General features: G+C 38.4%; 1 protein-coding gene and 1 pseudogene across 1 annotated transcript; one reads left to right on the top strand and one right to left on the bottom strand.

The window, feature by feature from the left end:
- Window positions 1-14,411: 14,411 nt before the first annotated feature.
- On the top strand, window positions 14,412-20,382 carry LOC107615296 (CBL-interacting serine/threonine-protein kinase 5 pseudogene; annotated as a pseudogene).
- Window positions 20,383-24,536: 4,154 nt separating this feature from the next.
- On the bottom strand, window positions 24,537-25,609 carry LOC148544160 (zinc finger BED domain-containing protein RICESLEEPER 2-like). The gene is made up of 2 exons (XM_088498881.1): window positions 25,109-25,609; window positions 24,537-24,638 (listed from the first exon to the last, which is right to left on the bottom strand). Exons 1-2 carry the CDS (start codon window positions 25,607-25,609, stop codon window positions 24,537-24,539), a joined length of 603 nt encoding a protein of 200 aa, XP_088355007.1.
- Window positions 25,610-25,927: the final 318 nt, after the last annotated feature.

Genomic DNA, 25,927 nt, shown 5'->3' with positions numbered 1-25,927 from the left:
AGCATGCTTCCCAAAAATTCTTATTTTGAATTATTTTATCTCTTTTCAACTTTTCTACCTTTTTGTTTTTATCATCCATGTTCCCAATAGGTTTCCCACATTTAAACTATACATGATTTTCTATCTTAAGCTAACCAAGGATTCAACTTGGGATTTTATTTTGTTTTTTTGCTTAGGGCTAGTAATGTGGCTTATAGAATAAAAAGGGATTTAAAGGCTCAAGGGGGTTAACAAGGGTGATGTGAAGGGTAGGCTATTTTGGGATAAGTGAGCTAAAATCAAATAATGGCCTCAATCACTCTCTTGGTATGTATCTACATTCTATAATCGGACATATAGATTAAAACAAAGTAAAGAACACCAGAATATAAAAGAAGGGCGGAACACACAGGAATAAAAATTATGGTTTGAATGTAACCATACAATTAAGCTCAAAACTCACAGGCTATGTGTTCTCTAGCTCAAAAATCATTTATCACTTATGTATGTCATGCAGGTTTAGTTAAAAATTCCCATTATTCTCAATGTAAAACTTATATTGAATGGCTTTAAAGTTCTAGTGTTTCTCCTTGATGAGGTGTTGTTAACTAACATGTAATGCTATATATACAAGGTGTGGGTTGTTTTGATTCTGTTAAAGTCTCTAGTTTACTTCCTTTTTCTTTTCAATCTATTCTGAGTTATCTTATGCTAAAAAGGGTAAACTATACTAATCAATTCACAATTTCTATAACTAATAAGTTAGAATTGCAACTAAACTAAGTGGCTAAAATGTGAACTAAAATGCAAAATGCAGAAATAGAGTAAAAATACATAAAAAATAGCAATGTATCAGAAAATAAAAATAAAGATAAAAAGAAAAATACAGAAAAGTAGCAAAATAAAGTGAAAGAGTATGTAGTGGTTCACCAAAAAAATATACGCCAGAGATGGCGACCTCCCCACACTTAAAATGTAGCATCGTCCCCGATGCTCACTCAAGCAGGGTGTGAAGGGGTGTCATCACTGGAAGGATGGGTAGCTGGGGTCTCTGTGGTGGTGATCTGAGGGTCTGACTGCTGTGGAGGGGGTGCTGACTGAAAGGGGATCTCAGGGTCTACAGCCTAAATCTGGGGTAGAGGCTCCTGATGGTGTGCTGCCTGTTGGGTGCCTGCCTGCTCTGCCTCCTGCTGTGGGTGGGTCTCTGCCTCGGGCGCATCTGCCTCCTCCTCAGATGCCTCGGATGGTGTGTCAGGCTCGGAGGGGATGTCGCCAGATCGTATCATCAGCTTCAGGTGCTCATAGCATCGCTTGTTGTGACGTTCCATCTGGTCAAGCCGTCGAAACAGGCGGTGCACTAGATGATAGATGGGCTCTGGGGCAGGTGAAGGTGCAGTGGTGGTGGAAGGTGTAGCTGTAGAGGAGGAGGGGCCGGCAGATGGTGTGGCAGTGTCACCAGGAGTAGTGAGGACTGGAGGTCTGTAGCCCAAGGCTAGAAAGTTCCTGCTGTGCGGGATAATCTTCTTGCATTCTGCAGCAGGTGGCCTCTCATCAGCATCCTCCCAAGGCACGTCAGCTCGACGGCCCAGCTGTGTAACCAAATAGGGAAAGGAAAGAGTGCCTCAGACGTGGACTCTGGCCATGTAGAACCGGATAAAGCGTGGCAGGTACAGGTCCTTACCCTCCTTCACACACCATAGGAGGGTGATCATAGCGGTAGGTATATCGGTATCGTGAGTACTCGGCATAATGAAGTTGCTAAGTATCTGATGCCACAGCCGAGCCTCATCATTCAAGTATGCCCGCTTGATTCCCTTGGGCATGGTGGTGTTCTGACCCATAATCCAAGGAACGGTCGGGTCAAGGGCTATCCGGGCCTTGACTGCATCCTAATCAAACTTCAGAAAGTGCATGTCTTCCTCAGCTTTTTGATAACCATCTGGCTGATCAGATTTAGGCAGACGCTTCAGAATATCTTCAATTACCTCTTCAGTGACCAGAATCTGCTTCCCCCTAAGGTTCACTGCATCTAGGGAAGTCTTGAAGTAATTGCAGTAGAATTCCCTTACCCAAGATGCATTGACCTCAGATAGGTTTCTCTCTAGAAAGAACCAGCCTCTTTGCTTGATCTGATCAGAGGTGTATTGTTGGAGTTCTTCTGGGATCTTCAGAGTTCTCTCTAGGTATAGGTTCCTGGAGTTTGCAAACACCGGATACTTCAGCTCACAGTATCAGTTTGCAAACTTCACTGGGTCATTAGTAGGGAACAGCTGGTCGGCCTTCTCCTGTGGGGTGAAGTTTTTCTCCCGCCAGGAGGCATCGTGCATGAGATCTATGATAGACATAGAGGCTTCTCCTCTTTTCCGTTTGCCTGTAGTAGCCTTGCCTTTTCCTTTTCTTTGGGAATCTGACATCCTGAAAAAAAAAGAAAACCAGGATATAATAAAAATAGGAAAACAAATAGGCAAATAGTCAAAAGAAACACAAAGTGGCAAAGGATAATTAGAATGAGGTAAATGAGTTAAGAAAATGTGCATTAAGGATTGCATAGGAGTTAAAAGTTTGAAAGGAAAAATGCACAATCCAAAATGTAATAGAAGGCATGATAAGTAGGAAAAAGTATCAGTATGCCAGGGTTAGAGTGTCAAAAGAAAGTGAAAAACCAGAAGAAAGATTTTAAAAGGTTAGGTTGGTTAGAATTAAAAAAGAGTTTAGGAAATTAGAATTAGTGAGTTAGTGAAAAATGGGTTGAGGTAAGTGGCATAAAGATAAGTTTCTAAATAACAAGCATTCATAATTAGAAGCTATAGGTAACTCATAACCAAACAAGGAAAACCAGTTGATGAAGATTCAGATAGATATAGAAATAGCAAAAATTAGAATCAAACATCAAAAAATGCAATATATGAACCAGGAAATCAAAGAGAAGAAGAATGCGTGCCTAGCATTCATGAATGGGTTTGGGTAAAGCAGAGGAAAGCAGATTTCAAAATGCCAAAACCAAAACATGAATGAAAATATTTTACAGAAATTTGGACAGCATTCTGGCTAAAATTGGATTGTCCCAAAAAATAAACAGCAGTCAAATAGTTCATATGAATTAAAATTAAAGTTGGCAATGACATATAATGAATATAAACATGAAAATTCAGTGTAAAGAGCAGCATGAAACAAGAAATCACAGCATATGAACATTACAAACATCACAGCAACAGCAGCATTGCAAATTGGGTAAAACAGAAACATAAACAGTGCAAGTAAACAGGCCTAAATCCACTAACCACATCCTAGGCTACCTAACAACCTAAAATCCACTACAACATGCATATCTAACTAGCCTAAACATGAACATAAATAGGAAATAATGAAATAACGACTACGGATAGAAGTGTGGCGTTCGTCGGAACCTGGTAGGCCGAATAAGGAGAGTGGGCAGAAAGGTGGCTGGGGGTGGTGGTGACGGCGTCTGACGCGGCGGCTGGTGGTGGTGGGCACATCGGTGATGGCGGTTGTTGGAGGCAGGGGAGTTTGGGAGGGGGAATGGGGGTAGGAGGGGAGGGGTTGGGGGTTGTGGGTGGTGGTGGGGGCGCGGCGGTTGACGGCGGCGCGGTGAGTGGTGAGCGTGGAGGAAGCAGTGGCGGAGGGGGGAGGGGAGAAGAAAGAAGAAGAAAGAAGGGGGAGGAGGAAGGGGGGTCGGTAGCGGCGGCGTCTGGGAGGTCGGCGGCGTCTGGGGGTGCGGTGATGGTGGCTGGATGGTGGTGGTTGGAATGGAGGAGAAGAGAGGGAGGAAAGGGTTTCAGGGGGGGCGCGACTGATAGGGTTCGCGTGGTTGGGGGGTTATAAATTTGAATCCATGCGGTCGCTTGGCTGGAGCGAAATGGGGGGATGATGCGATCGCATAGGGCACGCGATCGCATGGAATGGCTAAAAGAGTGAATGACGCGATCGCTTGGGGCATGCGATCGCGTCGCTGGAATTTGTGCGAAACGCACGAATCCAGCGTCGTTTCCGCGCAACTCTTTGTCTCCTTTTGGGTGTTGTGCAATCCATGCGACGCGATCGCGTCGCTCACGCGGTCGCGTGGGATTGGTTGTGTGCAAGTGACGCGATCGCATGGGGCATGCGATCGCATGGGCATTTTGTGCGAAACGCACAATGGCCGCACGATTCCAGCCTAACTTTCTGGACGTTGGATGTTTACGCTGATCTCCAAGTCACGCGGCCGCGTAGAGGACGCGGTCGCGTGGGTAGTGTTTTCGCAATATGACGCGATCGCATGAGTGATGCGGTCGCGTCGCGCACCCTTTTTTTTCCTTGAACGTTTGAACGTCTAGAAGCTAATTGAATTACTATTTGCTCCAGTTGTCGAATGGTTGTTTGAAGTTTATTTACTATTTCCTTGAGGCGAACCTCTGATTCTCGGGGTGATGGATTTGGACATGATACATAGGAAAGTGATGGTGCTTGGGAGTGAGTGGATTGGAATTGGGGTGGGAAAGGATCATACGGTGGCGAATGGTAAAGAGAAGCTTGTGAGTGTGGTGGTTCGAGGTTATGTTGAGAGGATGGTCTATAGGCACGGGGTGGGGCTTGTTGGTAGTTACAAGGTTGTCCACCATATCTATCAGCTGGGTATGCATTGTAGAATGGTCGTTGTCCATGATATCTTGGAGGGTGTTGTTGCCTAAAGGGTTGATTAGATCCTCTTGGCTCCATCCATCCTTGATTGGTCTGACCTTGATGCATATTCCTGCTGCAACTTCTATTTCCTTCAACAAAGTTAGAACCAAACTCAAAGCGAGAAGGGTGAGAGTTCATAGTAGCAAATAAAATTAAAAAGGAAAAACAGAAATAAATAAACAAGTAAAAGAAAAATATTTACAATAACCAATAATAAGGCACACGTTAGCAGTTCCCCGGCAACGGCGCCATTTTGAAAGAGCAGAAGATTGATGGTTTAGAGGTTATAGTAAACTCTCGTTGTAAGTATAGTTACTAAACTAAGCATTCAACCTTTCTTACAAACGTTTTGGTTGTCACAAGTAACAAACCCCTTAAATAAATTGATAACCGAAGTATTCAAACCTCGGGTGGTCTTCTCAAGGAACTGCAGGGAAGTATGTTCTTATTATTGGTTATGGAGATCGTAGATTTGGGGTTTCAAGAATGAGGAACAAATATGACAAATAATTTAAATGGCAATTAAAAATAAATAAATAACTGTAAAATAAACTTTTGCAAGGTATGAGAAATTGGAAGTCCAGACTTAGTTATCCTTATCAATAACAATGAAAGTTGAATCTTAATTCCACTTAGTTAACCTTTACTAAAGCAAAGGAAAGTCAAGGGACTAATTAGTTTGATCTTCGAATCCTATTTATTTCCTAAGAAAAGGTTGGAATTATTGAAGTTCAGTTCAATTAGCAAAGATAACAGTTATCAATTATGTTGAGATAAGATAACTCCTGAGTTACTGATTTCTTAACCAAAACCAAAAGGGGAAAAAGTAAATTTTGCTGGAATAAAAATGTCTTCAGATTGAAAGCAATGGTGACATAAATAGAAGAGAGCAATAATAAACTGAAATACCTCAAATAGCATTAATTCAAATAATCTGAAACATAGAAGAATTCATAAACTAAATTGCAAAAGTAAATAATCAACTAAAGTAATGGAATGAATAAAAGTAAAAGGGAAGCTTAAAGCAAAGGAACATTAAACCTGGGATCGAGAGTCACTCCTAAAACTAAGAGAAGTCCTAAATCCTAAGAGAGAGAGAGAGAACCTCTCTCTAAACTAAATCTAAATCATGGAAAGTAACTAAATTGGCGAGCTCTCCCTGAATGGATGCGTTCCCCCACTTTATAACCTCTGGTCTATGCCTTCTAGACTTGGATTTAGGCCAAAAAGGGCTTCAGAAATCGCTGGGAGCGTTTTCTGCAATTTCTGGTGCGTGGCCTCTGTCATTCGGAGCTTTTCTTGTCACGCGGTCGCGTCAGTCATGCGGCCGCGTCAGTTATGCGGCCGCGTCGCTGTTGATTCGCGCCTGGCATGCGTCCGCATCGCCCATGCGATCGTGTGGATGCCAGTTTCTTTAGGAACTCCATTTTGTTCTTTCCTTCTATTTTTGTATGTTTCCTTTTCCATCCTTTGAGTCATTCCTGCCTTAGGAGATCTGAAACTACTCAACACACTAATCATGGCATCGAATGGAAATAAAGGTAATCAAAATAATTAATTTTAAAGCATAGGAAACATGTTTTTCACATACATCACATAATAAGAAAGGAAAAGTAAAACCATGCAATTAATATGAATAAGTCGGTGAAGGATTGAATAAATCACTCAAATTAAGCACAAAATATATCATAAAATATGGGTTTATCAATGACTGATAACGGAGTCCAACAACCTACACAAGCAGAGCCCTTAGCTCAGATCACCGAACTTCAGGCAGAAGTTCGAAGGATAGCTGAACTATCATCAACTAACAATGCTAGAAAACAAGGTGAGGGAAACCTCAAAAGCTCGACTCAGAGCAATGCAGATCCACAAAATCTCACCCCGCCAAAAGAGAAGCTGACCATAGACAATCCTTTCTCAGAGGAGATCACCAAATTCCAAATGCCGAAAAATTTTGTGCTTTCTACCGCCCTTGAACCATACAAGGGATTTGGTGATCCTCGTGTCCATATTAAGAATTCCAATCTATGATGTTCTTTAATGGTGCTAATGAGACTATACTTTGTCGAGCTTTTCCTACTTATCTTGATGGTGCTGCATTACTCTGGTTTTCTAAATTGTCCGCAGGTTCAATATCCTCTTTCGAAGAATTGGCGAGATCCTTCATCGACTACTTCGCTGCATCAAGAATATATGTGGACGGATTAGACTACTTGAGCACCATCAGACAGGGGCAATAAGAGAGCTTAAATGACTACATGACACGATTCACCGAAGCAACTATGGAGATTCCAGATTTATACCCAAAGGTCCATCTACACGCCCTCAAAAGTGGCCTTAGACCTGGAAAGTTCCAAGAGATGATCACAGTAACAAAACCAAAAACTCTGGATGAATTCCGAGAAAAGGCCGCAGGACAAATGGAAATCGAGGAGTTTCGTGAAGCTCGAAAAATAGACAAACACCCATCCAGAAGGGAAAAAGATAAGGCTTTCAGATTGTCGGGCAACAAGGAACCAAGGAAACCTTTCAAGCTCACACCAAAATTTGATACCTACACCAGGTTCAACACCAAAAGGGAGAACATAATCAAGGAAATCCTGCACGCCAAAATAATCAAACCCCCTACACGAGCAGGAAGCTACCAGGACCAGAGATTCTTGGACAAAAATAAATACTATGCTTTCCACCAGAAGTTCGGACACACCACAAATGAGTGTGTCATAGCAAAAGACTTACTGGAGAGGTTAGCTCAGCAAGGACTCCTGGACAAGTACATTGAAGGACGGAGAAACAAAGAAAACAATTCGAAATAAAAGGAGCGTCCGCAAATATCAGTAGAACAAGACAAAAGAAAATGGACGGCACCCGATCCACCAAGAAGCGTTATAAACTGCATATCAGGAGGATACGCAGGGGGCAGCTAAACAATCTCGGCCAGGAAGCACAGTTACTGGGAAATGCTAGCAATTAAGGGAACAACATATTCAAGAAAGGAAAACACAACAAACATGCCAATAACCTTCTCAAAATCCGACCTTAACTCAGTAAACCCGAACCTCGATGACCCGGTGGTAATCTCCATTCAGATTGGAGAGCTGTTTGTAAGGAAAGTTTTATTAGACCCAGGCAGCAGTGCTGATGTCTTATTTTACTCCACTTTTAAAAAGATGAAACTATGTGAAAAAGCCATGCAACCCTCTTCAGGAGTGCTAGTTGGGTTCTCTGGAGAAAGGATCCCAATCTTAGGGCACATATGGCTAAATATGACAAAAGAAGAAAGCCCTTTGTCGAGAACAATTAATATTCAATACCTTATAGTAGATTGTTTTAGCCCATACAATATTATTCTAGGAAGGCCTAATCTGAATGCCTTCAGGACAGTAGTATCTACTTTACATTTGTGTGTTAAGTTCCTTGTGTAGGAAAATAGAATTACAATAGTACATGCAGATCACCAAGAAGCTTGGCAGTGCTACAATGCTAGCCTGAAGCAAAACCTGGAAAACAAACACCTTGGTTACGAGTGCAAGCCATTCACAATACCAGCAAGGTCCTGACACTATCCGAACTTGACCCCAGGGAGGACTTCAACGAAAGACCTCAACCCATGGACAACCTCCAGCGAGTCATATTGACCAACAATGAGGAACGATTCACATACATCGGAGAAGCTCTTAAAGGAGAAGAACGATCAAAATTGATCTCGGTACTTCGGAACAACGTCGACCTATTTGCATGGACACCAGCCGACATGCCTGGAATAGATCCAGAGGTCATTTGTCACAAGCTAGCTATTGACAAGATAAATCGACCTGTTTCCCAGAAGAAAAGAAACCTCAGAACAGAAAAAATGCAAGCAGCCTTAGAGGAAACCAAAAAGCTCCTCAACGCCGACTTCATCAGAGAAATCCGCTTCAGCAGGTGGCTCTCCAACTTGGTAATGGTAAGAAAAAGCTCAGATAAATAGCGCATGTGCATCGACTTTACAAATCTAAATAAGGCTTGCCCTAAAGATGCTTATCCACTACCTTGTATTGATAAATTAGTAGATAATGCTTTCGGTTTTAATAGTTTAAGCTTCATGGATGCATACTCTGGCTATAACCAGATTATGATGCACCTAGAAGACCAAGACAAAATAGCTTTCGTAACAGAACATGAAAATTTTTGTTATAAGGTAATGTCATTTGGTCTAAAGAACACAGGTGCAACATACCAAAGACTAATAGACAAAGTATTCTGAGAACAAATAAGCCGGAATATGGAAATCTATGTAGATGACATGGTAGCAAAAACACCAGCACGAGGCACACATTGTGACGACTTATCGGAAATCTTCAACCAAATCCGAGCTTACAACATGAGGCTCAACCCTGAAAAATGCACCTTTGGAGTCCAAGGAGGAAAATTCCTCAGATTCATGCTGACTTCACGTGGAATTGAAGTAAACCCAGAAAAATGTGATGCTATACTAAACATGGCAAGCCCAAAGACAATAAAAGAAGTCCAACAACTACCAGGAAAAGTGGCCGCATTGTCACGTTTCCTGCCCGTAGTAGCAAATCGATCATACCATGTTTTCCAGACAATTTCTAAGAACAAAAAATTTTGATGGACCGAAGAGTGCGAAAATTCCTTTGCCGAACTAAAATAGCTCTTATCATCACCTCCGATACTCCAAAGACCAGAGGCAGCTAAACCATTATATTTATATCTATCAATATCTAACCATGCTATAAGATCCATTCTAGTTGTTGAAACAGGAAAAACACAAAAGTCCGTATACTTCATCAGTAGAGTGTTACAGCCAACAGAGAAAAGATATCCCAGGATAGAGCAACTGGCCTTTGCACTGGTTACCACCGCAAGATGACTGAGACATTATTTCCAAAGCCACACAATAATAGTCAGAATAGATCAACTCATTCGACAAATATTGACAAAACCTGAACTAGCTAGACGACTAATTAAGTGGACTATCGAGCTCTCCAAGTTCGATATTCAGTACCAATCAAGACCGGTTTTAAGATTGCAAATTTTGGCAGATTTTGTTTCCGAGCTCACCGTTAACAAACAACACAAAAAAAGGGTTTAGAAATTACGCATAGATGGGGCCTCAAATTGTGAGGGAAGCGGAGCCGGAACAATACTTAAGGAAGGAGAAACGGTGGTGGCCAAGTAATCACTCCAATTCCATTTCTCGACAAGTAACAATCAAGCCGAATATAAGGCCTTGATAGCAGGTCTAAAGCTTGCCCTCAATTTCCAAATATCTCGGATAACAGTCTACTACGATTCCTTGTTGGTAGTTCAATAAATCAAAGGTGATTTCCAGGTAAAAAACCCTCCACTAGAGTAGTATTGGCTCATGGCAAAGGGTCTCATTTCAAAATTTGATGAGTTTATTATTATGCATGTGCATAGGGAACAGAACACTAGAGCAGACATATTATCTAAACTAACCGCCACCAAGGCAAATGCACACACCTCAACTCTAACACAACTTGAATTAGAAAAACCTAGTATTGAATCATTATGCATATTGAGTATTACCCAGATAAACAACTAGAGAATGCCTTTCCTTGAGTACATTAATGCAGGAATCTTCCCAAAGAATGAACCGAATCCCCAACTTTTTAGGCAAAAGGCAAGCTTTTATATGATTGTGGCAAATGACTTATACAAACGCAGTTTTTTGTAACCACTCCTAAAATGCCTCGGGAGAGATGAGGCCAATGAGGTTATGGCCAAAGTTCACGAGGATGTGTGTGGCAATCACATAGGAGGACGATCATTAGTAGCCAAAATTATCCGAATAGGATACTATTGGCCGACAATGAAAAGAGACTGTATAACAAAAGTCAAAGCGTGCGACAATTGTCAAAAACATGCAGCTGTTTCACTGAAGCCTGTCGAAGTATTACACAGCATGGAGGTATGTTGGCCTTTCTATAGGTGGGGATTGGATATCCTCGGCCCATTCCCAAGAGCTCCAGGTCAGGTAAAATTTCTCTTATTTCAATAGACTACTCTTCAAAATGGATAGAAGCACAACCATTAGCACAAATAACAGCCGAAAAGGTATGATCTTTCATATGAAAAAATATCATATGTAGGTATGGAATACCTAAGGAAATAGTATTTGATAATGATAGATAATTTACAGATAACAAACTTGCTTCATTCGTAACAAACTTTAATATCCAACATCATTTTAGCTTGGTCGAACACCCACAGACAAATGGACAGGCTGAAGCTGCTAACAGAATAATTCTGCAGGCAATGAAAAAGAAGCTCATTGATGCAAAAGGAGAATGGGCAAAGTTTGTCCCAGAAATACCATGGAGCTATAATACAACCATATAAACCACCATAGGGGAAACTCCTTTCAGATTGGGTTATGGAATGGAAGCACTAATACCTTTTGAAATCGGCACCCTGACTTTAAAAGCCGAGCTATACAGTCAAAGTCACAATACCAGCACAAGATCGGCCGAATTAGACCTCCTCGAGGAAGAACGAGAGATCGCAGCAATGAAACAGAGAGCAATAAAGTAACTCATTGAAAAGAAAGACAACAAGAAAGTGGTGCCTCGAGCATTTTACAAAGGAGACATTGTCCTCCGAAAAACAGAAGAGGCACGACGACCTCCAGCACACGGCAAGCTCGCAGCTAATAGGGAAGGACCATTCCGAGTTATAAAAGTTCTCGGAATAGGGGCTTGTCAACTACAATCACTCAAAGGTGAGCAATTGCCAGGAAACTGGAATGTTTCTTCATTAAAGTTGTATAGATCATAAACTTGTCAATAAGCGGATGAAGGTACTCTTTTTCCCCCTTAGAAGTTTTTTCCCTAATAAGGGTTTTACCTAAGGAGGGTTTTAATGAGGTCGGACGCCCAACTTGTCATTTGAAGCCACAATGCAACACGGTCTGTTCTATTAATCATTTCTACAAGCTATTATAGCATACGATCAAACAGCCAAATCATACATGTATTATCAAAAATATCCACCAAAATATTCCAAACACCGAGCTTCATACTTGGTACATTGTTCAAAACAGCAGATCACCATACTTGACAAATTTGTTCAAAACAATTATCATAAACTACAAAATAAGCAAACATCTTAACACAAGAAAAAAACAGGAAAAAGTATTCTATTTTGTCGCCAATACTCGAACCCTCACTATCCTTCTTAGCCATCACATCCTTTTCAACCAACTCGCCATTAACAACCACCTTGGTGGTATCGAGCTTGCCCACATCAAATTCAGAAAACAAAGCCCTCACTTGAGAGATTGCTCGATCAAACCCTTGAACAAAAGTCTCGTAAACCTTGCCCTCAAGCTCCTTCACCCCAGCAACCAATTGACCGTTCTCAGTCTTAACAGTCTTCATCTGTTCAGCAGAAGAAACCTGAAGGCATTTTTCCTCAATGAGCTCTGTCTCTTTTTGTTTTAGAGAGAAAGAAAGCTCATTAATAACTTTCTCTTTCTCTTCCACAGCTGTGGACAACTCGGCCACACTAGCTGACTCCTTGTTCTCTTTCTCCAAGGCGAGCTCCTGTGTGCAACCTATGGCTATGATTCGAGCACCAATTACCTAAAAAAGAAGAAGAAGAGAATAAAAAAAGAAAGAGAGAGAGAAAATACATGAAGAAAACGGCTGGTCCCTGCGCGCCCAACCTCATCAATCATCTTGACATCTTCAGGAAATCGGCAAAGCTCATCAGCAAGCGTCATGAACGGAAAAAGCCAGGACCACAGTGACCTTGAATGGTCATCATGACGATACTCGTGTAATCTCTTTTGAGATTCATAAGCAGATTCAACAAGTTGAAGATTCTCAGAACTGTCATCCTTGGTTTCAACAACTTCCGCACCTTTCCCCTTAGCCGGACTCTTTTTTCGCTTCCGACCCACATTAACCTCAGACTGCATGGCACCAGCACCTTTGTTCACATTGGTAGTAGACCCTTGCTTCTCACCTTTCTTTCTCTGGCTGAAAAAGGATTTCAACCTTGCAGTAGTAATAGTAGGAACCTTCTCAGCTGCAAAAAAAAAGTCAATAAAGGGAGAAGAACATAAAGAAAAGCACACCATCAAAGCAAGTTACCTAGGTGATCCAAAATGACCTCTTTAAGGGACTCCTACTTCAACAATTCAGCAACAGATAACAACTCTTTAGACTCCAACATCTCTAATAGAAAATCTAAGACGACATTATCATCAGGGGTCCTATCATCCATATCTAAAACTTGGACCGGCTCTGGAGATTAGGAAAGAGGAAACCTCTCCTCTAGGAATTCATTTACATAAAAAGGGACATTTTCAACCACACTTTTGACCTTCACAAACATATTTTTAAAATCCTTAAAGGATGACTTATACAATACAAATGCAGAACGACCTGGATGGCTACTCAGATTTACCCACAACTCCCGTCTCACCCCCTTAGTCTGGAAAAGGGAAAAAAATAACCTAAGCGAGGGAGGATACTCTAGAACTTCCATTAACACCTGAAAAGCTCTAACAAACCCCCATAAGTTAGGTGCAACTGAGACAGAGCACAATTTAACCAATAAAGAACCCCACACTCGAATTTTGTAAACGGAAACCTAACACCCAATTCGGTCAATAAACAGCTATAACAATAGAAATATGACCAATCACTCACCTTGTCACACACCCGATCATCTCCTCCACAAGGTAACTCTATTCTAATTTAACTACCTTCTCTTACCCACACACCCGAACCCAGCATCTTCACCGACTCAGCGTCATTAAAATGAGAAGAACATTTTCTAACTCTCTCATCAACCCAACTGCATGGGTCACTTTCTTTAGCAATCACTCTTGGTTTTTCCATTCTTAAAAAACAAAAAGAAGAAGAAGGAAAATGACACTGGAAATTTTTTGTCAACACAAACCTTTCTTGCTCATTTTCTGAAAATTCGACAGATGAAACGCTTTTTCCTATTCCAGAGAAAAAACTGCAGTTTGACAAACAACACTAGCTAATGAAGCCAATTGGAAACGGTTTCAATTACTAATAACCGTTTCAATATCCAAACCATCAAAGAAGGCCCATTATTGCTCCTCATCATATGGCCAAGGGTGCACCACTAAAGCTCGGTCCCACTATATCTCGGCCAGAAAGACGTAAAGCTCGGTCCTACTAACAGTAATAATGTGAGTCAACGATTCTCCACAGCCGTTACCAAAACAAACAGCGTTATCAGTCAAACCAAGAATCTCGGATAAGATCAAAACCAACACACTAAAACCTCTATATAAACGAATAAGTAAGCTCAGAATAAACAGGTCACACAAGTTCACTCTTGTTTACTTTATAGTATCATTATCGAGAATTCTTTCTTACTTGAGCGTCGGAGTATTTTTTGCAGGTATTTTCACCGCGGTATTCCAGCTTGGCCGATGTATAGCTCTCACATCTTGACAGCGTCATCCTACAAGGAGTTATCACAGCTCGGCCACGTTCGCACAGAACACTAACCAAAAATCCACACCCTTATCTTCTCTTCTCTTCTTCAACCCTTCTGAATCGTTTCTCTGAAACGTTGTGTGTCTCTCAGACACTATATTCCTCAAAGGAATAAACCTCTCCAATCTTCATTATTCCACATTCTCCCTCGTCTCTTGGCCATACAATTAGCCTTCACAACTAGTAATCTTACTAGCTTTCTTTGTTTTCCTTTTCTTTCTCTGAAAATTTCATCCAATGGATCTGAAAAATGAGATGGAGATCAAGTTATCAAACAGTTCTAGGATAGTGATCTTCGAGAAGTACGAGATGGGATGCGTGTTAGGGTAGGGGAACTTTGCGAAGGTATACTACGGGAGGAACCTAGCGACAAGTGAAAGTGTGGCAATTAAGGTGATAAAGAAGGATAGTTGAAGAAGGAGAGGCTGATAGAGCAGATTAAGAGAGATGTTTTGGTTATGAGCGAGGCTGGTGAGGCATCCCAACATAGTGAAGCTGAAGAAAGTTATGGCGACGAAGGAGAAGATATTCTTGGTTATGGAGTATGTTAAGGGAGGGGAATTGTTCAAGAAAGGGGAGAAAGTGAAGCTGAAGGAAAATGTAGCTAGAAAGTAGAAAGTATTTTCAGCAGTTGATATCGGCCATTGATTTCTGCCATAGCCGCGGCGTCACTCACAGAGATCTCAAGCCCTAGAATCTGCTTCTTGATGAGAATGAAGAGCTTAAGGTCTCCGATTTTGGCTTCTTTGTTTGCCGGAACAACGGCGTGCAGGTTCATCATATTTTTTTTTATTTTTTTCAATTATTTAATGTCTTAATTTGTTGTTACTGGTTTGGCTATATTAGGCTATGATTGAATCACAAAATTGACTGATTTCTTCTTTTAGTTGAATAATTAGGACATAATTTCTTTTATTGATTAAAAAATTAGGGCATAGTTTTAGTATGGTTTTGTAATATACCATATTTGGTGGATGAGTCTTCTAGTTTTGGTATCCACACGAAAAATCAACATAACAAAATGCATGAACTCAACTGTTTAGTATTTGTTTGTGGAATTATTTGATACTAATGGTTGTGCAAAACATGGGCATATGGTATGAGGGGTGTCAACGGGACAGGACGGGGGCGGGGGATGCCTCCCTGCTCCCCATCCCCGTCCCTAGATTTGCTCCATGTTCCCTGTCGTGGGGGAATATTGCTCTCCATTCCCATTCCCCGGGGAGACCCATTCCCCATCCATCTGATAGTTCTAACTACTTATTAATTTTCATATGAATAGAGCTAAAAGTATCTATCCTATACAAAAATAGCAAGATTTTATACAAAAAGTCTAAATGACAAGATGGTAACTTCTTTCGAAATGACGCAGTGAGGGGACATAACGGCGAGCCAGAGGACAGAGCAGTGGACGAGGTGAGAGACGCGACAACAGGGGGAGAATGGACACGACTGCAGAGTTACGGAAAGAAACACCACAAATAGAGAGCTGGACGCAGTGAGGGTGATGGCATGGTGAAGTGTGACGATGCAGTGAGAAGGGAGAGTGGCAAAGGGGTGGCTGTAGAGAAGTTGGATGGAGTATCGAGTACGGACAGTGTTAAGGATCTCTAAATTGAAGAAGGGTTATGCAAATGAGGATTAAGAGTTTTGGGTTTCGAGGATTAGCAGGGACGGGGCGTGGATCTCGCTCGGGTTCCCGCGCCTGCCTCGGAAAAATTTTTTTCTCCCATCTGTATTTCCACAGAAAAAATTTTTCATAGTTGGATCCCTATTTGGGGCAGTCCCCGCAGGAATTCCCGCATCTCGAGATATTTTGCCATCCCTAAGTATGCTGATAACACCGTGTGGAACATAAACGATTAATTTATCATATACATATCATCTTATGTATTATAATATTTTGTAATATGGTGTCTTAATTATGAAGAATTTTTAGCGGGTATTAATTCTTTTAATTTTGAGTGGTGTACAAAGGAAAGAAAATAATTGTATTAATAGTAAACTTTTAAATGAAGTTAATATTATTGGGATATATAAAAGTTTGTTAATTGGAATTAATTAGCATGTCATAATAATTATATTATTTTCAAAATTTTTTATTTTAATATAGTATATATATATATTGAATCACTTATTAAATATTAAATGATTTTTTAAATTTAGGTTGTTGTTGGGCTATGAAAATTACTAGTGTTATAACGGTTCGGTATAATATAGTAGTTAAATTCAGTAGTAAAAATATCACTATTTTACTATAGGATTTACTAAACAATTATTTGATTAATGAACAAACAGAGTCATGAAAGAAAATCCAAAAAGCCTATATTATATTACATCTTGGGATACTGAACTATATTACAAGGGTTGCTATGTAACTATAACCAGTAATATTTTAAAGTCGATTAGTGAAAATTGTTGTGTTACCGAAGACATGCGTCCGTTTGTAAGAAAATGATAACTAAACATAATTAACAAACATATATCAACTTTATCAGATATTATTATTAGTTTAATATTTTTTATTTATTGCAGTAAAACAAGATTTTTACTGCAATAAATAAAAACCATCAAACTAATAATAATATTTGGTAAAATTGATACTTGCTATATTAATTGTGTTCGGTTGTCATTTTCTTACAAATAGGCACATATTTTCTGTAACACAATTATCTTCAATGCAGAAAGGATCTGTCATAGGGGATTGTGGGTTTTGGGATGGGTTGGATTGGGTTTGGAACTTTTAATGGAGGCGTGAGCTATTCCAATAGGAGTTGAAAATTGTGAGTGAATTACATAACACTTTGAGGCTAGTTAATCTAGCAGCCGACAGAGAGGATAGGGTTGTGTGGAAGTTTGACAGATAAGGTGTATTTTCTATTAACTCATTTGTGCAGGTGTTGCAAGAGGAAATGCTTTCAGATGACGTAACAAGTTATAGTTTCACCAAGACTATTTGAAAAGGCTTAGTTCCTCCAAGAGTGGAGCTGTTTGTGTGGTTCGTCTTGATTGGCAGAGTGAATGCAAAAGAAAGATTATGTCGGCATGGGATAATTAGCCAGGAGGATAATTTGTGTGTACTATGTAATAAGGATGTGGAATATGTTCATCACTTGTTTATTGGATGTGAATTTACTTGGTAGGTATGGTGCGCAGTGGCGGAACTTGAAACAAAATTTTGGGGGGGCCAGATAGAAAATAATTGTCAAAATATTTTTAATATGAACCCCATTTAAGATAAGCTCGTCTAATCTCATCTCTCTGGTTTGGGTGATATTGCCAAATTTAAAGCCGTTTTTTCAAGATCTCGTTCCAAAAAGTTAAGGTTAATGACGCCAGGACGTCGCTTGGATCACCAATCTTGGCGAGGTTAACAACCCCACTATGGTGACATAGTTTAGATTCACCAATCTTGGCGAGGTTAGCAACCCCACTATGGTGAAAATAGCCATAAACCCATCTTAGTTGGCCAAGCCAAGGATGCACCTCTTACTCTCAAAGAGCCTAGAGGAAAATAAGCACACAGCTTATTTCATATTCAAAAATCAACTTCAACTCTATTTCATAAATAAAAGGTACATGAGTTATTTATACTAGTGGGAGAAGGAAAAGCCTTCATAACTTGGACGATGTGGGACTAATTCATAACACAAAATTCACTATCTTAAACAATATGGGACTTGTATTCCCTTATTACAATTAACTAATATAATTAACCTACTAACTCTACTATCCACACCAAAAAGATTTCATTGGCGAATCCATGCCAAAAACCTACACCCACAAATCAAATAAAATTCCACTAAAGCAAGGTGAAGGCCACAAGGACCGACCTTGCTCTGATACCAAACTGACGCCGGGACGTTGCTTGGGATACCAATCTTGGCGAGGTTAACGTCGCTTGGAATACCAATCTTAGCGAGGTTAACAACCCCACTATGGTGACATAGTTTACATTCACCAATCTTGGCGAGGTTAGTAACCCCACTATGGTGAAAATAGCCATAAACTCACATTGGTCGGCCAAGCCAAGGATGCACCTCTTACTCTCAAAGAGTCTAGAGAAAAATAAACACACAGCTTATTTCATATTCGAAAATCAACTTCAACTCAATTTCATAAATAAAAGGTACATGAGTTATTTATACTAGTAGGGGAAGGAAAAGCCTTCATGACTCGGACGATGTGGGACTAAAATATAACACAAAGTTCACTATCCTAAACAATATGGGACTTATATTCCCTTATTACAATTAACTAATATAATTAACCTACTAACTCTACTTGCTCATGCGTCAGTTAAAGTCATCAGATGTAATTTTTTGAACTTTTGAAAGTTATATCTCACTTTCTTTGTGATTTATTAAAGTAGAAGAACTATCTACAGGTGTTGATATTGTAAAAGTTATATGTTCTCCTTCTTAAATATTAGTCTTTCTCTTAAAAAATGTATCAATTCTTTGATTTTTCATTATTATTTTATATAAAAATTTGTAAAATATGTAAAGAAGAAGTTAGAAGGACAAATATTAAAATTTATAATATTTATTGAATTTTTTTTATCAATTTATACAAATACAATAATATTAATACTTATTGAATATTCTATTATTTTTTATTATATAAAAAATTAAATTAAATAAATAGTAAAATATAAAATAATATTAAATTAAATAAATAAAAATATCTATTTTTTATATTTGAACTTAAAGATAGAGAGAGTGTTGTTTATTGAATTTATTAGATACTTTAAGTCATAGTAAAGTATTTAAGTCAATTGAACTATTTTTTATCTTCTGAAAAAGTACTACTAAATTTTTTATAAAAAGTTTGGGGGGGCCATGGCCCCCCCTTGTCTGAACTAAGCTCCGCCACTGCTGGTGCGCATGGCTAGCTTATTTAGATAGACATGGTCCATTCCCGGTATTTTGAAGGAACATTTTCAAAGCTGGACAGGAGCAATGTGTAGCAAGGAGGATCGCAAAAAATGGTTCACATGTTTCTTTGTAGTAGTTTGGAACGTATGGATCGAAAGGAATAGGAGAATATTTCAGAATAAAAGAACTAGGGTAGAAGATATCATTAATTCGTCTAGTCTTAGTTACCAAGAGTGGAGGCATAATAATCCCTTTTGTTGTTGATGGCAATACCGAAGATGACAAGGGAATATATTTTTGCTTAATAAGTGCTATATGGTTATGATTTCTGTTGTCTAGTCCAATTTATCTTTACTTGTTTGCTCCACTTTGTGTGTTGAGCTCATTTATTTAAAAAAAAAAACAACTATCTTTGCTCACCCACTTTAAAATATTACTACTTATCGTTTCATAACAACCCTCTAATTGTTTAGTAAATTTTGTAATGAAATTGTGATTTTTTTACTACTAGATCCACTGCATTATATCGAGCTTCTATAACACTAGGCACTTTCATAGTCAAAGAACAATCTAAATTTAAAAAATTATTTACTATTTGATAAGTGATTTAATATATATATATATATATATACTTTTTAACCATATTAGAATAGATAAAAATCTGAAAAATAATATAATTATTATGACATGCAAATTAATTTTAATTAACAAACTTTTATATACCTTACTGATATTAATTTCATTTAAAAATTTATTATTAATGCAGTTATCTCTTACAATTTGTACACTACCCAAGATTAAAGGAATTAATATCCGCTAAAAGTTCTACCAAACTAATCTACTATATTACAAAAGATATTAATATACTTAAAGGATGACATGTGTATAACAATCAAGAGTTGAATAAGGATGATTTGAAGCAGAGTAGTTCTGCTAAGGAGTTTTACTATGCTTTCAAGATCATTTTCTCGCTGTCGCATGGTTTTGATCTAAGGAGTTTGTTTGAGACAAGGAAGAGATCACCTTCAGTGTTTATATCAAAGCTTTCAACTCAAGTAGTGGTGGGAAAGATAGAGGCTATGTCGAAGAAATTGAATTTCAGAGTGGCTAGGAAGAAGGGGTTTGTTGTGAGGATGGAAGCGGAGAGGGAAGGGAGGAAAGGGAGACTGGCCATGACGGTGGACGTGTTTGAGGTGGCACCAGAGGTGGCGGTGGTGGAGTTCTCGAAGTCTTCTGGGGATACCTTGGAGTATGTCAAATTCTGTGAGGAAGAAGTTAGGCCTTCATTGAATGACATTGTTTGGAGTTGGCAGGGTGATCGTAACAACTAATAGTACTAGTCATGCCTTTGGGATTATTTTGCCTATGTTGTTCTTCCTTTTACAGTTTGTTGCAGCTATAATAATATAGTTTGATTTGCATAATAAGTAAAAGAAAAGGAAGATTCTAGGAAAAAAAATAATGCTGTATTTTGATTTAAGTTATAGTATTTCATTTTATTTGTGTAAAAAATTTGAGTTTAGTTTCCGATGATGTTTGAAGTTAATACTGAAAAGTCATACCCAACATATAGCTTTGTTCTTCATTTAGTGTTTCATTGTTCTGAAGTTTCAAATTTATTATTTAATTTGATGAAAGTGGATTCCACAATATCTATATGATAAGATTTAGTAGCTATTAGTTAAGATGATGCAAAGAATAGGTAACATTATAATTTGTAAATTGTGGGGGTTATTATTCGGTATGAAGCAAAAAATATGTTCAAATGTAATTTGATGTTATTTCCTTAAACATCCAAAAAATCTAATAAAAAGTAAAAGGTAATTTTATAAGCAAAAAAAGACTACATGTGGCATGATAGTTTAAAGTTTAAACATATATAAAAATATTTAGAGCTCATAAAATTAGGATATCAATGCCCTATTAAGAATATTTTTTTTTGAAAAATTTTATTATTTTAACTAAGCTTATTATATATGTATATATGAAAAGAAATGCAACAAACTAAGAAGAATGCAATTAAAGCTCTAAAATATATACAAACTAAGAAAAAATAAAATGTGAAAGTATTTGGGATTAGAATTGTTTTATCCAAGATTGCCGATTGGTCAGACGACCTCCCCACACTTAAAGGTTTGCACTGTTTTCGGCGCTTTTAGAGGTGACCAAGGGGGTACGGCGACTATACGGATTGCCACCTTCAGCTGGTGGGTCAATCGGCTACTGGGTATTCTTTCTTCCACTTCTGTTGTTGCTAAAGATGACTCACCCATGAAAGATAGAAAATAGAATAGTAAGATGAGTGGATGCAAAAGCAAGGAAGCATAGATTGTTGGAATGAAGTGGTAATCACTAAAATGAAGTAAGTGAATAAGTTTGTGACATAAAGGAAACAAGTGTGTGAATTCTAAGTTGCGCGGTTTAGAACACACACACTAGCAAAGAAAGTTATGTCACAATTACACAAAAGAAGCATGCACTTCACTCATTCTAGTGTGCTTCAGATACTTTAAAAGGAAACCTGTAGGTTAAGATAAACAAACAAGTACTCAAGGAGCATAAAAGCAATCAAGCAAATTGTGAAAGGATAATGGATGAAAATTAGTTGATGTGCAAGAGAATTCAATGAACCAAATGAACTATAGAATTCACACATCAAGCAATAACACACTTTAAAATTTGTTTGCATCACCTAATTGACATGAAGTGGGAAACATGGTTGCTATGCAACGTAGGAAAAGAGAGATATAAGATGAGATGAATCATATAGCAAGTATGGTCCACAAAGCTCAAAAAGCTCAAAAAAATGTCACTAGGTAAGCTCACAATCCGATTTCACAATTTTTCAATTTCAATGCATCAACTAGGTCAATCATAACAAGTATCACCTAACAAAAAAATGCATCAACTACATACAATTGCCTAGTAATAGACAGTGAATTCAAATTACATGGTGGCTAGCTACAACATGCAATTTAAAAATCTAACAATGTTGTTGAAGGCAATATCATAAGTACTTGGTATGTACAAAAGTTTAACATGCAAAATTCAATACCAAGCAGCAAAGTATGACCTCAAAATAAAGATATCCAACAATATTTAGCAACAACAATATCAATAATCCAACACTTATCACAAAAATCTAACCTATACTAACAACCTAATCTACTAAAAATAGAAAATTTAAACTAACTAACTAATAAATAGAGATGGTGGTGAATGGTGAGTGAAAAGAGAGGAGAGACATGGAAAAAGAATAGAGAAGAAAGAAGAAGAAAAGAAGTTGGGTGGTGGGGTTAAAGCAACCGTGCGTATGCACAAAAGGTGAAAAAAAAGGGTTTGTGCACACGCACAAGCATGTGCAGACGCTCCCGACAGAGGGTGAAAATCGGTTTGTACGTACGCACAGATATGTGTGTATGCACACTAAGATTTTTTTTATCTGAAAAAGGATCATGTGTGCGTGCGCACATAAGTGTGCGTGCGCACATAAACGTGCGTACGCACAGAGAGGGTAAAAGGCTAAGGTGCGACGCACAAGTGTGTGCGGATGCTCTCGACAAAGGGGATGCAAACGGGTGTGCGTACGCATAAGATGTAGAATTTTGGGGTAGGTGTGCCTACGCACAGGGGTGTGCGCATGCATACTGCTCTGTTTCTCCAAAATTTATTTTCCAAACTCTAAGGTACCACACTTGATCTAAACAAAGGGTTTCAACCCCAAAACATATTATTCCTCAAGACTGCATGATCAAAACTAAAATTCAACTAGACTAAGCTAAGCAAAAGAAGCAAAAAAATCAACAAACTAATGCAAAAAGAGAGGAATTAGAATGATGTTATCTTGGTGGGGGTGTCTTTCACCTAGCACTTTTATTTATTGTCCTTAAGTTGGACAATTGGGGATGCCCTTGCTATGGTGGCTTATGCTTGAATTCTTCCTTGAATTCCCACCAATGCTTGTATTTCCAATAGTCTTCGGGATCCTAAATCTTGTACACCCAATCTTCTTGTTGACTCATGTGATTCCATCCGAGTGACGAGCGTTTAGAACTCTCACTTAAGCATCCAAACATTCTCCGAGATCCATCTAATTTGGCATCACACCCACCATTAAAACCAAGCTTTAAAGACTTAATCTTAACGAACCTAGGATCATGTTTCCAACCACTATCTAACTCCCTCTTACTTTTCAATCCACAAAGATTCCTAAGTTGCCTATCCATTTCAATTAAACCATACTCAAGCAGGATAATAAAACTTGAGGTTAAAGATTTTACCCACTTAAATGAAGGAGTGGATGATACTTCTTGTATGATCTCCAGCTTTTGACAAGCTTTCTCAAGCTTGTTTCCTTGTTCAACTTCTTCTAATTCTTCAACAATTTCTTCTAATTCCTTGATCTCAACCTCATCCACTTGTTGCAACTCAAGCATTAACTCCTCTTCTTTTCTTTGTAGTTTTAAGCTCTCTTCCACTCCACATGCTTCAATTGAAGTTGGTTTTTCACTTTTATCCGTGAAGGTGCTTGAATTGTTGGAAGAGTGTAGTGAGGCTAGGCGAGATAGAGCTCCAGCTAAGGTAGTCATGATGTTTTTTGCCTCTTTTGGTACTCTTTTTGCTCTTGAAGGAAGAATTGGAGTGCTTCCACAAGCCCCTATCAACTTGTTGATTAATAGAACAGGCCAATCTCTCCATACACAACACAAACAAATACGGTGATATAGGATCTCCTTGCCTAAGATCCCTGCTCTCAGTGAAGCTATTTAATCTATCCCCATTCCAGAGGATAGACAGTGAAGAAGTAGTGACATAACGCATAATTAGATTGACTGTCGGAGGAGGAAAGCCAAAACTTACAAGGGTTTGTTTCAGAAACCCCCAATCCACTCTATTGTATGCTTTCTCTAGATCAATCTTAAAGGCCAGGGTGCCTTTCTTTGACTTTGTCTTCTTCATGAAATGGAGAACCTCTTGTGCTACAATGATGTTGTCTGGGGTTCCTTTCCCTGGGATAAATCCTCCTTGAAGGGGCCCAACAATCTCTTTGAGATGGGGATGAAGTCTATTGACCAGAACCTTCGTTATAACTTTGTAAACCACATTACAGAGACTAATAGGTTGAAAATCCTTCATGGAAACCGGGTTTTCTACCTTCGGAATAAGAACCACAAGTGTTTTCATCATCCTTGGATCTAGGGATGGCAGGCGGGGAAGCCCGCCCCGCCTCGCCTAATGGCAAACTGGCGGGCTATGCCCGCCTAAACTCTTTTTTTTTTAAAATAATATTTGCAAAGGCATATCTTCTGTTTAAATCAATATAAAAGCAAATATTAAATATAAATAGTCTCTAAAATAAATAAACATAATCCAAAATACAAAAATATAATTATAAATAGTCCCATAGACAAAATAAATATAATCCAAAATCCAAAAGCATAATTATAAATAGTCTCCAAAGAAAAATAAACATAATTCTAAACACTTAATTTTCATCTGCATCTTCATGTAAGTCAATAACATCATTCGAACTAACTCCTGAAGAATAGCCTTCTCTTTTTGCAATATCTTCCTCATCTAAATCTTCCTTTAGAAAAAAAGTAAATAAATATATTAGAAAAATAGTACATAATAATGTTCAAAATCATTCAAGTATGTATGTCATAAATATAATTATACCATAATAAAAATATCCACGTATCCAATTTCGAGTGCAAATCACAGCTTCAACATTATCTGGCAATAAACGACTTCTATACTTATTCAAAACATGAGAACCCATGCTAAATGCAGATTTTGAAGCCACAGTAGTAATAGGAATGCTCAACAAATCTCGTGCCATTAGTGATAGTGTTGGAAAACGATAATGGTTATTTTTTCACCATTGCAAAACATCTATGATTGCATCATAGCAAAATAATGTTGCCTCACTCAAATAAATATCAAGTTAGTTCTTTCCACTCTTCACTTTAGCTTCTTGATTACGGGACATCAAATCCTTTGCATTGCAAACAATATATGACTCAAAAAATATGAACAATAAAAAATACATATAACCCTAAATGCAAGAACAACACTGTATTCCTCCCAATATTTCTTAAACTTAATTATCATTTGTTCTCCCATGTTCCTTATAAGCACTTCATCATTCTTCAAATTATTCATCAAAATAAGCTGAATTTGCCAAACTTGAAAAAAATACAAGTTGGATGTTGGGTAAGAAGTTCCAGATATCAACTTGGTAGTCTCGTAAAATGGTAACAAGAAATCACATATCTTTTTAGTTCTTTTCCACTCATCTGATGAAGGACAATACTTCCTAAATCCAGCTTCTTTTACTTTATACATTTCAAAAGCTTTCTTATATGGAATAGCACTTGCAAGCATTGCATAAAGTGAATTCCACCTAATAGGAACATCTAAACATAATGCAGTCGTATACTCAAGTCCCTCAATATCTTGAAAATATTCTTTAAACTTAACCATTCGACTTTCAGATTTTCTCAGATACTTAATACAATCTCTAATCTTATGCACTGCATCACCACATATTTTCATTCCATCTTGGACAATAAGATTTAAAATATGAGCAGAACAACGAACATGAAAGAATTCACCACCACACAACAATGAACCATGCACATCCAAAGTACTTTTCAAGTGACCAACACAAGTATCATCAGAAGAAGCATTATCCAAAGTAATGGAAAAAATATTTTTATCAAATTTTCACTCATTCAAAAGCGTAAAGATTTTAGAAGACAATTCAAATCCCGTGTGAGGAGGAGGTTGTTCAAACCCTGGGTCGAGCTGTCCGATCCGGGATGTTTAACGACAAGTCGACTGACCTTTTCAGGTCAGGACCATCCGACCTCT

The sequence above is a fragment of the Arachis ipaensis genome, chromosome B9 (assembly GCF_059453495.1).
Source record: "Arachis ipaensis isolate K30076 ecotype BB chromosome B9, ASM5945349v1, whole genome shotgun sequence".
Taxonomy (NCBI): Eukaryota; Viridiplantae; Streptophyta; class Magnoliopsida; order Fabales; family Fabaceae; genus Arachis; species Arachis ipaensis.
This window is presented reverse-complemented; position numbering and strand designations above follow the sequence as displayed.

Coding starts and splice junctions, on each gene's coding strand:
- LOC148544160 (XM_088498881.1), bottom strand. CDS start 25,609: ATGAAAATATGTGGTGATGCAGTGCATAAGATTAGAGATTGTATTAAG. Junction 24,639..25,108: donor GTGTTGTTCTTGCATTTAGG/GTTATATGTATT, acceptor TTTTTTCTAAAG/GAAGATTTAGATGAGGAAGA.